At 33.2% G+C, this 12,705-nt stretch overlaps 1 protein-coding gene and 1 long non-coding RNA gene across 3 annotated transcripts in view; one reads left to right on the top strand and one right to left on the bottom strand.

Moving 5' to 3' along the window:
* Positions 1–6,252, top strand: part of SYAP1 (synapse associated protein 1) — a 28,370-nt gene extending 22,118 nt beyond the window's left edge. The window contains exons 7-9 of one of the 2 annotated variants that reach the window (XM_072614276.1): positions 699–757; positions 1,166–1,313; positions 5,700–6,252. In XM_072614276.1, the coding sequence (XP_072470377.1) occupies positions 699–757; positions 1,166–1,313; positions 5,700–5,824 (332 nt within the window). In that variant the 3' untranslated portion in view covers positions 5,825–6,252. Of the gene's footprint in view, positions 1–698; positions 758–1,165; positions 1,314–5,696 lie in introns of both variants that reach the window. The other variant, XM_072614275.1, reaches the window with a different exon arrangement.
* A 3,095-nt stretch (positions 6,253–9,347) lies between these two features.
* The window catches only part of LOC140506745 (uncharacterized), a 33,821-nt gene continuing 30,463 nt past the window's right edge, over positions 9,348–12,705 (bottom strand). Inside the window, exon 4 of the long non-coding RNA XR_011968063.1 lies at positions 9,348–9,974. This is a non-coding gene — a long non-coding RNA (uncharacterized lncRNA). The remainder of the gene's footprint in view (positions 9,975–12,705) is intronic.

Below are 12,705 nucleotides of genomic sequence, written 5' to 3'. Positions count from 1 at the left end.
GAATGACTCTCCCTATGTGTACTACAATCTAGCAACTCTGGCTTTTTTGTATTTTCCACACTATACTTCATCTTCTTTTTCTCTGCCGTTGTACCTCACCTGGAACACTGCCCCTCCTCAAATCAGACTTTTAGCTTCCCTGATTTACTTTAAGACTTGGTTCATATTTCACTTTCGGCAGGAGGCTTTTCCCAGTCCTTCTAGTTGCTAGTACCTTCCTTCTCATGCTGTCTTTTATTTATTCTAGTACTTAGTTAATTCTGTATTGTGTCCTTCATTGGAATGGCAGCTCCTTGAGAGCTGGGATGGGGTTTTTTGCCTTTTTATTTCCTCAACACTTAACACAGTGCTTGACAAGGCTTACTAAATGCTTGTTGATTTGATTTGACTTTATAGATGATGGACAATGGGATTGAACTGCCTTGAGAATCTTTATAACTATAGTTTGAAAAGTAAAATAATACCTTACATTTGTCTTTAGGGAAAAGCATTAATCTAAAACCTAGCTTTATTAAGTACCAATTCATTCTTCTGCATTTTGTTTATAAATTTTATTGGGTGGGAAATGTAAGAAAAAATGACACATTATTTGAAGTTAAGCAGTTTTATGATGCAACAATCCATTTGTGGAAATTTCAGTTAGAATTGCTTAAAATTAATCCAGCAATTATTGTGTCTTTGTATCCATCATTTCATAGAGGCAGTACGACCTAAAACACCACCTGTTGCAATTAAATCTCAACTTAAACCTCAAGAGGTAATGTGATTTTATACTGTATTTAGGAGTTGAAATATGGAATTAAACTTGTCTCCTTAACTCAAATTTTGTTTAAAACTACTTATGATATTGGGTCTCATCTCTATTCTTAAAGAAGAATTCAGTGCTTGAGTAATCAAAGACCTTGCAGTTGAGGCACAAGACAATTGACTGCTCTTACTAATTCTAGATTTAGAGTGTGTGTGTGTGTGTGTGTGTGTGTGTGTGTGTGTGTGTGTGTGTGTGTGTGTGTGTGTGTGTGTAAGGATAAGCATCAATATTTTCTTTTGCAATAAGCAAGGTGAAAAAGTACAATAAATATACCACATTGTTAACTGATTAAAGAAAATTATACAATATTTACAGTTGCTATGGATAAGTTTATAAAACTCAGTAATTCAATTTCAGGATGAGGAAGAGATATCAACTAGCCCTGGTGTATCTGAATTTGTTAGTGATGCCTTTGATGCTTGTAACTTTAATCAGGAAGATCTAAGAAAGGAAATGGAACAGTTGGTACTTGACAAAAAGGAAGAGGAAATAACTGTATTGGAAGGTAAGACTAATTATCTTATAAAATAAATTGCTGTTTGACATTATTTCATATTATTAAATTGATTATAAAAAAATATTCTTTAAAGTGAGTTGTTATAACCAAATAACATCAGCCTGATTTTGCATTGTGAACTATAAGGTGGATTGTAAATACATAGATACAGCATTTTTTAAGACACATCAAGTGCTTAGTATGTGCCAGTGTGCTAAGTTCTGGGAGACAAATACAAACAAAAAGAAATTCTGTGCCCTCAAGGAGTATACGTTATGCACCGTGGGGGAGAGGGAAGTTTAAAAAGCTGGCTGAGGAACCACGGGTAAAACTAAGTTTGAAGTGAATAAGGTTGATGTAGGTAGGTAGCGGTTCTACAGAGACACTTCCCAATTGGAAGAAGAGGTTAGTGGTAGAGATGTTGTCAGCTGTTGGGATAAGACTGGAGAAATTATCTTGGAAGTCACAGATTCTCTTAGCATCTTCCTCATCAGTTTTGCTTGCAAAGTAGTTTAACCCTGTTTACACAGTCCCAGAAGGAAATGTGGATAGGAGGTAAGGCAGAAAGTGCATTTATCCATCATTCTCTTATTTTTTCTATTCAAATGACTCAGGTCTTTTTTTATCTTTTTTTTTGCACTTTTTAATATCTTTTTTCCAATTGTATGTAAAGATAGTTTTCAATATTCATTCTTGTAAATTTTTGAGTTCCAAATTTTTCTCTCCTTTCTTTCCCCCTCCTCAGGAAAGTAAGCAACCTGATATAGGTTATGTATATCCATTATTTTAAAAGATAAACTTTCTAGCTTCTCTCTCTACCCTTGAACCTAAAATTTTCTTGTACATAGAAAGCTTATTGAAGCTTGTTGAATACAGGTAAAGCACTGAGTCAGGAAATAGGAAGCTTTTCTTCTATTACTTCAAAAATTACAAAAGAGAAGGGAGAGGCTTATTTGCTATCACACCAGGAAGAGGTGGCATTGGCAAGAGTAGATGTCCTTCCTCACCTCAGCCTCCTTTGTGAAGCCTGTCCTTATTCTTTAGGTGTAATGCCCTCCTGCTTCCACAGAAATATTACTTGGTTTATATTTTACATATCTGTTGCATTTGCTTACATGTGCTAATATTGTTTTCTCCCAAGAGAATGTAAATTCTAGGAGAGTAAAGATAGTTTTATTTTTGTCTTTGTATCTACAGTGCCTGGCACATAGTTGGTGCCCAATAAGTACTGGTGAAATGCATTGTTATTTAGGAAGCTAAATAATTAGGTTTTTAAAAGCACAATTCAGTTGATATTTGAGATCTGAAGTTTCATTCTGTTAAACAGTAACTTATAAACAGTTTTTTTTTCTCCAAAAAGTTTAATTAAGTTCCACAAATTTGTTTATTCTTAATGCTTAAGAAAAATATATTGACTACCAAGATTAGGAGGGAAGCAGAAAATTGGGAAAGAATTTTTACAATCAGTTATCTCTGATAAAGGCCTCATTTCTAAAATATACAGAGAACTGAGTTAAATTTATAAGAATACAAGTCATTCTACAATTAGTAAATGGTCAAAGGATATGAAGAGGCAGTTTTCAGAAGAAGAAATTAAAGCTCTCTAGTCATGAGAAAAGTGCTCTAAATCACTATTGATTTTTGCACTTTTTAGTATTTTTCTTAGTATTTAGTATTAGTAAAATGATAGATATACATAACCTACATCAGATCGCTTGCTGTCCTGGGCAGAGGGAGGGGGACGGGGAAAGAAAGGAGGGAGAAAAATTTGGAACTCAAAAACTTACAAAAATGAATGTTGAAAACTATCTTTACATGCAATTGGAAAAAAAAATTCTAAAAAGTGCAAAAATCAATAGTGATTTAGAGCATTTTTTTCATATGACTAGAGAGCTTTAATTTCTTGCTCTGAAAAATAATGCAAATCAAAACAACTCTTAGGTACCACATAACACCTGTCAGATTTGCTACCGTGACAAAACAGGAAAATTATAAAAGCAGGAGAATATATGGGAAAATTGGAACACTGATTCGTTGTTGGTAGAGCTATGAATTGATCCCACCATTCTGGAGCGCAACTATGACCAAAGGGCTATAAAATTGTGTATAATGTAATGGAATATTATTGTGCTATATAAGAAATGATGAGCAGGCAGACTTCAGAAAAACCTGGAAAGAATTATATGAACTGATGCTGAAGTAAGCAGAGCTAGGAGAACCTTGTACATAGTAACAGCCACATTGTTTGATGACTAACTTTGATTAGCTCTTCTCAGCAAAGCAAGGACCTAAAACAACTCCAAAAGACTCATGATGGAAAATTCTATGCACATCAAAAGAAAGAAATATGGAATCTGAAGGCAGATCAAAGCATACTATTTGTTTTCTTTTTTTGTTTTTTTTTTCTTTCTCATGTTTCCTCCCACTCATTCTAATTCTTCTGTACAACATGACTAATGTGAAACTGTTTAATAAGAATGTATATGTAGAAGCTGTATCACACCGTCAAGGGGAGGGAGCCAGAGAAAATTTAAAACTTATGAAAGTGAATGTTGAAAATTTAAGTTAATTTTTAAAAATATACATATTGATTAATAAAATATTGAGGCATGTGAAAAGAACATTAAAATTCATATCTTCTACCACTGCAATATAGAATACTTCACCAGTGTCAATATTGATCTTAGAGAATCCGAACCCTGTCATCTCTTATTTACATAGCAATGTTTCTGTAAGGTTACATGTGTTTTGCAATAATTGTTCTGAAGCGTGAGTTATATTTAACTTGCATTATTTTTTGTATCTACTAAAAAACAACTAAATTATCCAAACATAAAAAATTTAAGTTTATGAATTTATCATGCCCCAGGATGCTCACTCCTCGCAGCATACATTTTAATTACTGTGTTTTGACATATATACTATTACCTTAACTGTGGTTATCAGTTTTTGTATTTCTTTTTTTTTCCTCTTTGAATGCAAATTCCCTTAGAGCTTATCCTCTTTGGCTTCAGCTGTCTCCTCTGTGTGGGTAGTTGTCTTCTGCTTAGAAAAGTCATACCTCCCATACATATATTTTACTTGACTATACATACTTGTTATAAAGGCATTTGGGGGTTTGTTTTTTGTTGTTGTTTTTTTTAATTTGGAGGCTGGGTTGGCAAAGAAATGTAGCTAGGGATAGGATAACCCAAAAAATTGTAATTAAAACATTTTTTAAATGCACAGAAAAATAAGAAGGAAGGCTAGAAAAAATCACAAGCAAGCAGGACAGTTTTGAAAGTTATTCACTGAATTTATTATTGTGCTTTAAAAGAAAAGCAAACTGTACATAGAAATACAAAGAGATTTGCAGTTTCTATACATTCTTCTTTTTCAGTTTTACTATGTTTATTGAAATGACTATCTTATTTAGTGTTAGATTCAGAAAAAATTTTCAGTAATAAAAATAATCTGTCATAACACATATCAGCAGTAACAGTGTGAAAGTATAATAGATGTCTCCTAAGACAGTGGTCATAGATAAAGCTGAGCATGAACAACTACTAGTTCATTCAGTGCATGGGTGGGTTTTTTAGTCAGCTTTGTTGTTAGCAATAGAACATTATTTTTCTTCTTAAGTTTTTTTAATTATGAATTTGACAGTATACAAATATTGTTAACACACAAAGAATAAGAAAATGGATTGAATAAGAAATCTATATATAATTTAACAAGATAGAAGTTTGCTGTATTTGTGTTCCTTTTATTTTTTTTCTTCTGTGCCTTTTAAAAATAATCTATTAATGTTCTTTTGTAAAATGTCTTTCAAGTAGTTACCCACTCTTATAACAAATTTACACACACACACACACACACACACACACACACACACACACACGCACACTCACTCTCTCTCCCTCCCTCTCTCCCTCTCCCGTTCTCTCTCTCTCTCTCTCTCTGTCTGTCTCTTTTTCTCTCTCTAACACATCAGTACATTGGCCATGTCTAAGAATACTAGCCTCATTCTTATACCTCTAGTCTATCTCCTGTCTACCAAGATAGGGGAAGTGTGTTTCATCATTGTCATTTGCCATAGTTCTTTTCACCAGTTTCCCTTCATAGATTTGTGTATTATAATTTCTTTACGCATTATTCAGTTGATTGATATTTTGTTTCCAGTGTTTTACTACCAAAAAAAGTGTGCTTGTCGTCTCACAACCACTCTTAACAATTTCTGAGGTTGTTTTTGTCTTTACCAATCTGATGAGTATGAGGTGAAAGTTTAGACTTGTTTTAATTTATTTTTCTTACTATTAATGATTTGAAGCATTAAGTTATGGCTAATGCTTGTATTTCTTCATTTGAAAATTCCCTGTTTCCATATTTTAACCTTAATTTTATTTCTAACAGAAGAATCTGCAGATTGGGAGAAAGAACTACAGCAGGAACTTCAGGAATATGAAGTGGTGACAGAATCAGAGAAGCGGGATGAAAACTGGGACAAAGAAATTGAAGAAATGCTTCAGGAAGGAAATTAACTGTTTCTTGAAATACAATATAATTTTTAAACGTTCCATACACTGTTATGAAATTCTGTTAGTCTGGACTCCCCCAAATACGGAGAAGTGGAAGAGTATATAATGGCATATTGAAGATCATTATGTAGGGAAACAACCAGCATTATTTCTTTGTTTAAACTTAAATAATAGCTTATTCCTAATAATCACAAATGTATGTTTCACATAACAGTAGCTTATTTGAATAGAACTTTGAGTCCTATTTGTAGGTTGTAGTGATGTAAAGGTAGGAGAAAATGAAGATTTTAAAATACTACATTCTCTGAAGTTGAAAGTGGGACATCATTAATTTATTCTTTATGCAGAATTTTATAAAATTTCTTTGTGTTTGTACTTTTATCACTGAAAGTTCTCTGTACATATGCATTAAAATACTTAATTCTCTTTAATTTTTATCTCCTAAATGACCAAACCATGCCAAAGAACTTAGAGGAAATATTTCAGAATTACTCTATGGGAGTAGCTTCTTTTGGTAAATACTTTCAGAAAATCTACCTAGAAGCCAAAAAATTTACTTCATGTTGATTTTTAATAGTTTTATCCTGGCATTGTTTGTAGTTGCTCGTCAGAAAAATATTATTGTAGTATGGATTTCTTTTTTTTTTTTTAATGGGGAGTTCACTTTTCTTAACCATACATGATTTTATTGATTTTCTTTTTGAATTACATGCCATTACCATTTCAAATCTTGTAGACTTTCGAAACTTTTTGTATTAATGGTACTCAGAAGATATTTAAATTTACATTTATTTTTTCTTGTTGAAGTAGAGCTGACATGTACAAATACTTTAGCTTCATTCATACTAATTAAATAATTTTGTATTTGTAAAATATATTTATGTTCCCCTGGATAGAGATATACAAGCATTTTAGTAAGCATTACTGGCTACATCCTGCTGAATAGCGCTAGTTAAGACATTTTTAAGACAATTACTAATTTCATATAACAGACAACTGCCAGAACATTTGGTATGTTCAGAAGCCTTTACGTTTCCTTGAAGGCTTTTATTTCCTAAGATGGGGGTGGTGCTGTTAGCAGTTTTTTAATAAACAGAGAAATGCTGTATGAACAACTCAGGTCTGGCAGACATCCCTTAACATGGAGGCTCATCATGATGCATCTGTGCTGGTAAGCTGTAAGTTACCAGTCAAGACCAAACCTCAGGTTCTAAATTTTGTAAAGGTGTGCATGAGTTACATGGAACAGCTGATAGTTTTCAAGACCTTTTAGCCTATGGTGGGAGATTCCTTTTAAGGTACCAAAGTTCAGAGAAAAGAAATCTCTTCCTTTCTGTTGATGGGAAACTTTGGGGTGGTGTTGGGTAGTCAAGACAAGCAAAGAAAGGTAGGAAATGTCTGCCTATTGATAGACCTGTAAGGTTTCTGATGGGGGAAACAAAGATAAAATGATTGAGTGTTGGGAGAATAAAAACCATAGTAAATTTTGAGATTGAGCCAGTGATCTTAGATCGAAGGGAAAAAGAGATCTAAAATAATATTACCATGCCATGGTTTTAATAAAATATTTTATGCATGACATGCCTATTGAATTTAAAAACAAATTGGTTATGAATTATCCTGTAAAAATCTTTATAAATATGAAAGGAAATTATAAATGAATTTAAAGAGCAGCCTATTAATGCAGCAATGCCTCATTTTTCTGGCATTCTCAGGCATTGTTTGTAGATAAGTAAGTTTGCCAGATAACTGAAATTTATACCTTTATTAAAAATTTAAAAGTTAGCATCTTTGTTATTGTGGATTATGCTGTTGTTGATCTAGAGGCTGTTTGTCCATATTCCTGTCCCCATAGAGTTTCAGGCTTCACTGCTTTCCTTTTTTGCTTTTTTGGTGAGCTTTCTCACTTTGAAAAGTCACATTGTTCCAGTCTTTATCAATAGGTTTTCCTCTGCACTTTCTTTGCCCATTAAGTATAATATAGAAAGAATTTTTGGTTTCCAAAAAAGGAAAAGATAATCAACTGTTAAATCAGTAAATTTTATTTTTGCACAATTCCAAGTTAGTAGGCCTTAAGGGTAGCAGCATATTTATAGAAATAATGGGGCAGCCATTATTTTTCAGTGGTGTGAAGCATTTTTTCACCTTGTTTTCTGGTTGCCATCTGTGATCCAGATTGAGGGATTGTCTCAAATCTGACTGCTAGAGTGACAATACTTGATCCAATATGAATACATATGAACAAGAATTAATATTAACAAAGGCAGCAGCTATTTAGCATTGAGTAATATAAAAGGTAAATTGGTTTTTGGCAAGTATATTTAAATACTAAAATATTGGTGGTATCTATTTGTATTGTGGGTTATAAGTGCTTATAGCATGGAACAAATCTAGATAGGGCTGCCACTTTTGGCAAAAATGATTTTCTCTATTAAGTTCAGCTTGAACCTGATGTCAGATTTTCACTCCTCTCCAAAATGGAAACCCTTAATTACAGTTTTTGAGATTTTTTTTAAAGTCTCAATGATTTTAAAATGGAAATGAAACATTTATCAAGATACATTATAGTTACTTTATATTCAGCGTTTTCATTTTCTTATACTCATTTGTAAATGAATATTTTCAGGATCTTTTCTTAAGTTTAAAGCATTATTTTAAGGAATCAAAGGAGTTAAATTTAATGTTACAAGTTCTCTGTGACTTGCAAAATTGTATATGTAATTAGTGTGGCCACTTAGTTATAAAATTGACTTGAATTTTCACATTTTTAGATAGAATATTCTGATACGGAATTTGCAGGGTGGTTTTTTGTTTGGTTTTTTTCTTTTTTGCTTTTGATAAGGCAAAACCTTAAAATATTAAAAAAAAATATGTAACTAAAAATTACAGCTTCATTTTGGCAGGGGTTTTTACTTAAAAAATTAATAAAGATTTAATTATTCCCAGTAATTTTATTATGAGGAAGAAGGTAAGTTATCTCATGAACAGGTATTTTCACATCCTGAATTAAGGAAAAGCCTAAAATGATAAAGATAAATAATCCATAATTTGTTACCAAGAACAGTAGTATCTTGTACTAAAACTCATTATAAGCTCATGATAAATGACAGCAGATGAAATATATATAATTAATGAAAGCTTTTAAAGCACGTATTATCTCTACTTAAACATCTGCTAATTTCTCCAAACCATTATAAATCATTAGTGATCTTCAGACTCAGGGATTCATTCAAGTATTGCCATTTGTAATTTTTCTTTTAAAAAAATTCACTCAATACTTTCAGGTGACTTACCTAATTATGAATTTTTGATGCACTTTATCCTGAATAAATCCTGATTTTAGTGGGAAGATTTGAGTTGTGTTTTCTTTGATTTTAAATGCTCTTTTTCTGAAATAATATCCTAAATATTTCAAAGTTAGAAGGAATGTGGATTCACAAAATTAGAAGATTCTGACTTGAGAAAAAACAATTTGTGTCATCAATAAAATGAGGTATATCCTTAACATATAATTTATCAACAAGCATTTTTCTTATTTGTAAAAATTTATTTAATTTTAGCCTTCAATATTCACTTACATAAGGTTTTGAATTTTAAATTTTTTCCCTCCCCAAGACGGTGTGCAATCTGATATAGGCTGTACATATACCTATTAAACATTTTCACGTTAGTCTAGTTGTAAAGAATTAGAACCAATGGGAGGAATCACGAGAATGAAGAAACAAAACAACAAAAAGCAAATAATATGCTTTGATCTATATTCAGACTATATAGTTCTTTCATTGGACGTGGACAGTATTTTCCATCATGGGTCTTCTGAAGTTGTCTTAAATTCCGGCGTTGCTGAGAACTATGTCTATCAAAGTCAGTCATCACAATTCGGCTGTTACTGTGTACAATGTTCTGGTGCTGCTCGCTTTACTCAGCATTATATAAGTCCAGGCATTTCTGAAGTCCATCTGCCCATCATTTCTTATATAGCACAAAGGGTATACACATTTTTGTAGCCCTTTGGGCATAGTTCCAAAATTGTTCTCCAGAATAGTGGAGTCAGTTCACAACACCCATGAATTAGTGTTCCAATTTTCCCACATAAACATTTATCATTCTCCTTCAACAAGCATTTATTAAGCACCAGATGCTGTGCTAGGTGCTGGGGATACAAAAACAAAAAATAAAACAGTCCTGGTTTCAGTAAGTTGCATTTTAACAATATTATCCATACAAAGATGATGTTACTGACCCATTATTAGGGCCCAAATATCCTGAAGTTTGCAGGCTGTTTGATTTTGAGTTTCCCCTCATTAGTGGTAATCATTTTATGCCTTCCTGTACACACTTGGCTTGTGAACAGTGGCACTTGTAAGACAGTTGACTGTGGTTTAGAGAGCTAAGAAATTAAGCCTATAACCTGGGATTACTTGGTCATGTTTTAATGAATTGACCAAGTTGAACAATTTGTTATCACCACAGAGTATTTCATTGGAAACTACTAAAACATCTAAAACTCTTGCCACAATGTTTTAGTCCCTAACCTGCTCTGCACTCCTTATGTCCTATGGAATCCTCCATTCTACCGTTAACAAACTACCATTCTTACAGGACTTCTTTTACATTTCTTCCATCTGATAATTAAGGAAAGCTGACACCCAAAGGACACTAAATCACCACTTCATCCAGTACAGAATTCATCTCTTCACCTTCTCTCATTGACCTCATCATAGTAAGGCAAGAAAAGTATTCATATTCCCTGCTCCCCACTGTCATTTCCAGACTTTCTCCCTGTTCCTATCACAGCAACCTTTCTTTTGAGATTCAGTCTATCCAGATACCAAGTGGTGGTTACCTACCAACTCCTAGGTTTCCTCATTTCTCAAGATATTCAGTAGGTGTCCCATGCCCTATGCCTTCCCTTTAGCTTGAGGACTTCAACATACATGTTGATACATTCTCAAACATGTTGGTTTGTTCCCAGTTCCCTTGACTTGAATCTCAATTCTGTTTCTGCCCCACACAAGGATGTTCATACCCTTATTCTTCTTTTAGAGATTCCCACCCCTGCCTTTTGTACTCCTACTTTAATGCTGCTGAATGAAATCACACAATCATCCTCTGGCTTCTACAAATGGCTTAGCTAATCACGAGTGACTCCTTCATTACTTCATGTTAATCTTTTATTCTTCCCTAATTGACTCCTGATAGAGCTTTTCAAAGCATCTCTTCAAGATCTCAGGCAACATACTTTCTTCCTTCTTCCCTTTGCATTCCCAATTCCTTGGAAGAAGAGAATTTCACTTCAAATTTTCCCAAGAAAATTGAAGTACTCTATAGTGAACTCATTCTTTGCCCCAACTTTATACCTCAGATCCCCTCAACTTCATGTTCCATTTTTTCCTCCTTTTTCAGTCTTGGAGAACAAGATGATCAAGATGACAGGGCCATCCCCTCCCCTTTTGCCCTTGATTTGATGTTGTCCTCTCCTTTTCTCTTCCAGGAGCTTCCAATTTTTATGATCTTCCTTTCTATGGATTTCAGTACATAGATTCTCCATTGACTTTTTCCCCAATATAAAAAAAAACAAACCTTTATCTGGCCCTGCTGTTGCCTTAAAGATGTTAAATTATGCTTTCCCTCCTTTTCACAACCAAAATCCTATAAAAAGCTTTTCACTTTAGCTGCCTTCACTTAATTTCTCATGTACTTAACATTTACAATCCATTTTCTGAGCCTACCAGTTGATTAAAACTGTTCTCCAAAGTTACCAATGGTCTCTTTTCCTAAGATTTTCATTTTCATTTTTAAAAAAATGACACGTTCAGTACATTGTTTCCAAAGCTGTTCTATTTGTCTCTGCCTCCCTATGAACTTCCTTCTGTTCTTTCTGTGCATTTAAAAATGTTTCATTAAAATTTTTTCTTTTATTTCACATTACTTAAAAATAAGCCTTCCCCTGCAACAAATAATCACATAAACATAAAAAAAAAAACCAAAAATCATAGACCACTTGAAAATGTATATCTTATTCTGTACTTCTCTGTCACTCTGTCACTTCTCTGTTATGAGGTGTAAGCATACTGCATCAGTTCTCAAGTTATGGTTGGTCACTGGATTGATGAAAATTCTTAAGTCTTTCAAAGTTATTTTATATTTTGTAGTTAGTATATAAATTAATCTGCTGCTCGCTTTTCATTGCATTAGTTCACACAAGTCTTCCAAGGTTTTTTTGAATCTACCCCTTTCATAATCTCTCACAGACAGAAATATTCTGTAACATTCATATCCCATAATTTGTTAGTCATTCTCCAGTTGGCTAAGGCACTCCTTTACTTTGCAGTTCCTTGCTACAACAAAAAGTACTACTACAAATACTTTGTTCATAAATGTCCTTTTCTTTCTTTGATTTCTTTGGGATATATGGTTAGTAGTGCTATCACTGGGTCAAGAGAGAATGCACAGGTTAATGACTTTTGGAGTAGAATTTCAAATTGCTTTCTAGAATGGCTGGATTAATTCACCGCTTCACCAGTATGCCTGTCTTCCTTCCCACAGTGCCTTCAACAAATGTAATTTTTTCATTTTTATCATCTTTGCCAATCTGTTGGGTTTGATGTGAAACTTTAGAGTTGTCTTAATTTATGTTTCTCTTATTAATAGATTTGGATGATTTTTTTATGACTGCCCATTAGTTGGATTTCTCCCTTGGAGAACTGCCTGTTCATATCCTTTGACAATTTATCTATTGTATTGGCAAATGACTCTTCTCGTGTGTATTCCTTATGTATCCTGGACAGGAGATCAGAGAAACTTGCTGAACAAAGATTTCCCAGTTCACCCTTATCCTTTTCATTTTAACTGTCTTAGTTTTATTTGGGCTAAAGTTTTCA

The sequence above is a fragment of the Notamacropus eugenii genome, chromosome 5 (genome assembly GCF_028372415.1).
Source record: "Notamacropus eugenii isolate mMacEug1 chromosome 5, mMacEug1.pri_v2, whole genome shotgun sequence".
Lineage (NCBI taxonomy): Eukaryota > Metazoa > Chordata > Mammalia > Diprotodontia > Macropodidae > Notamacropus > Notamacropus eugenii.
Note: the sequence above shows the minus strand (reverse complement) of the source record. Positions and strands in the feature narration are given on the sequence as shown.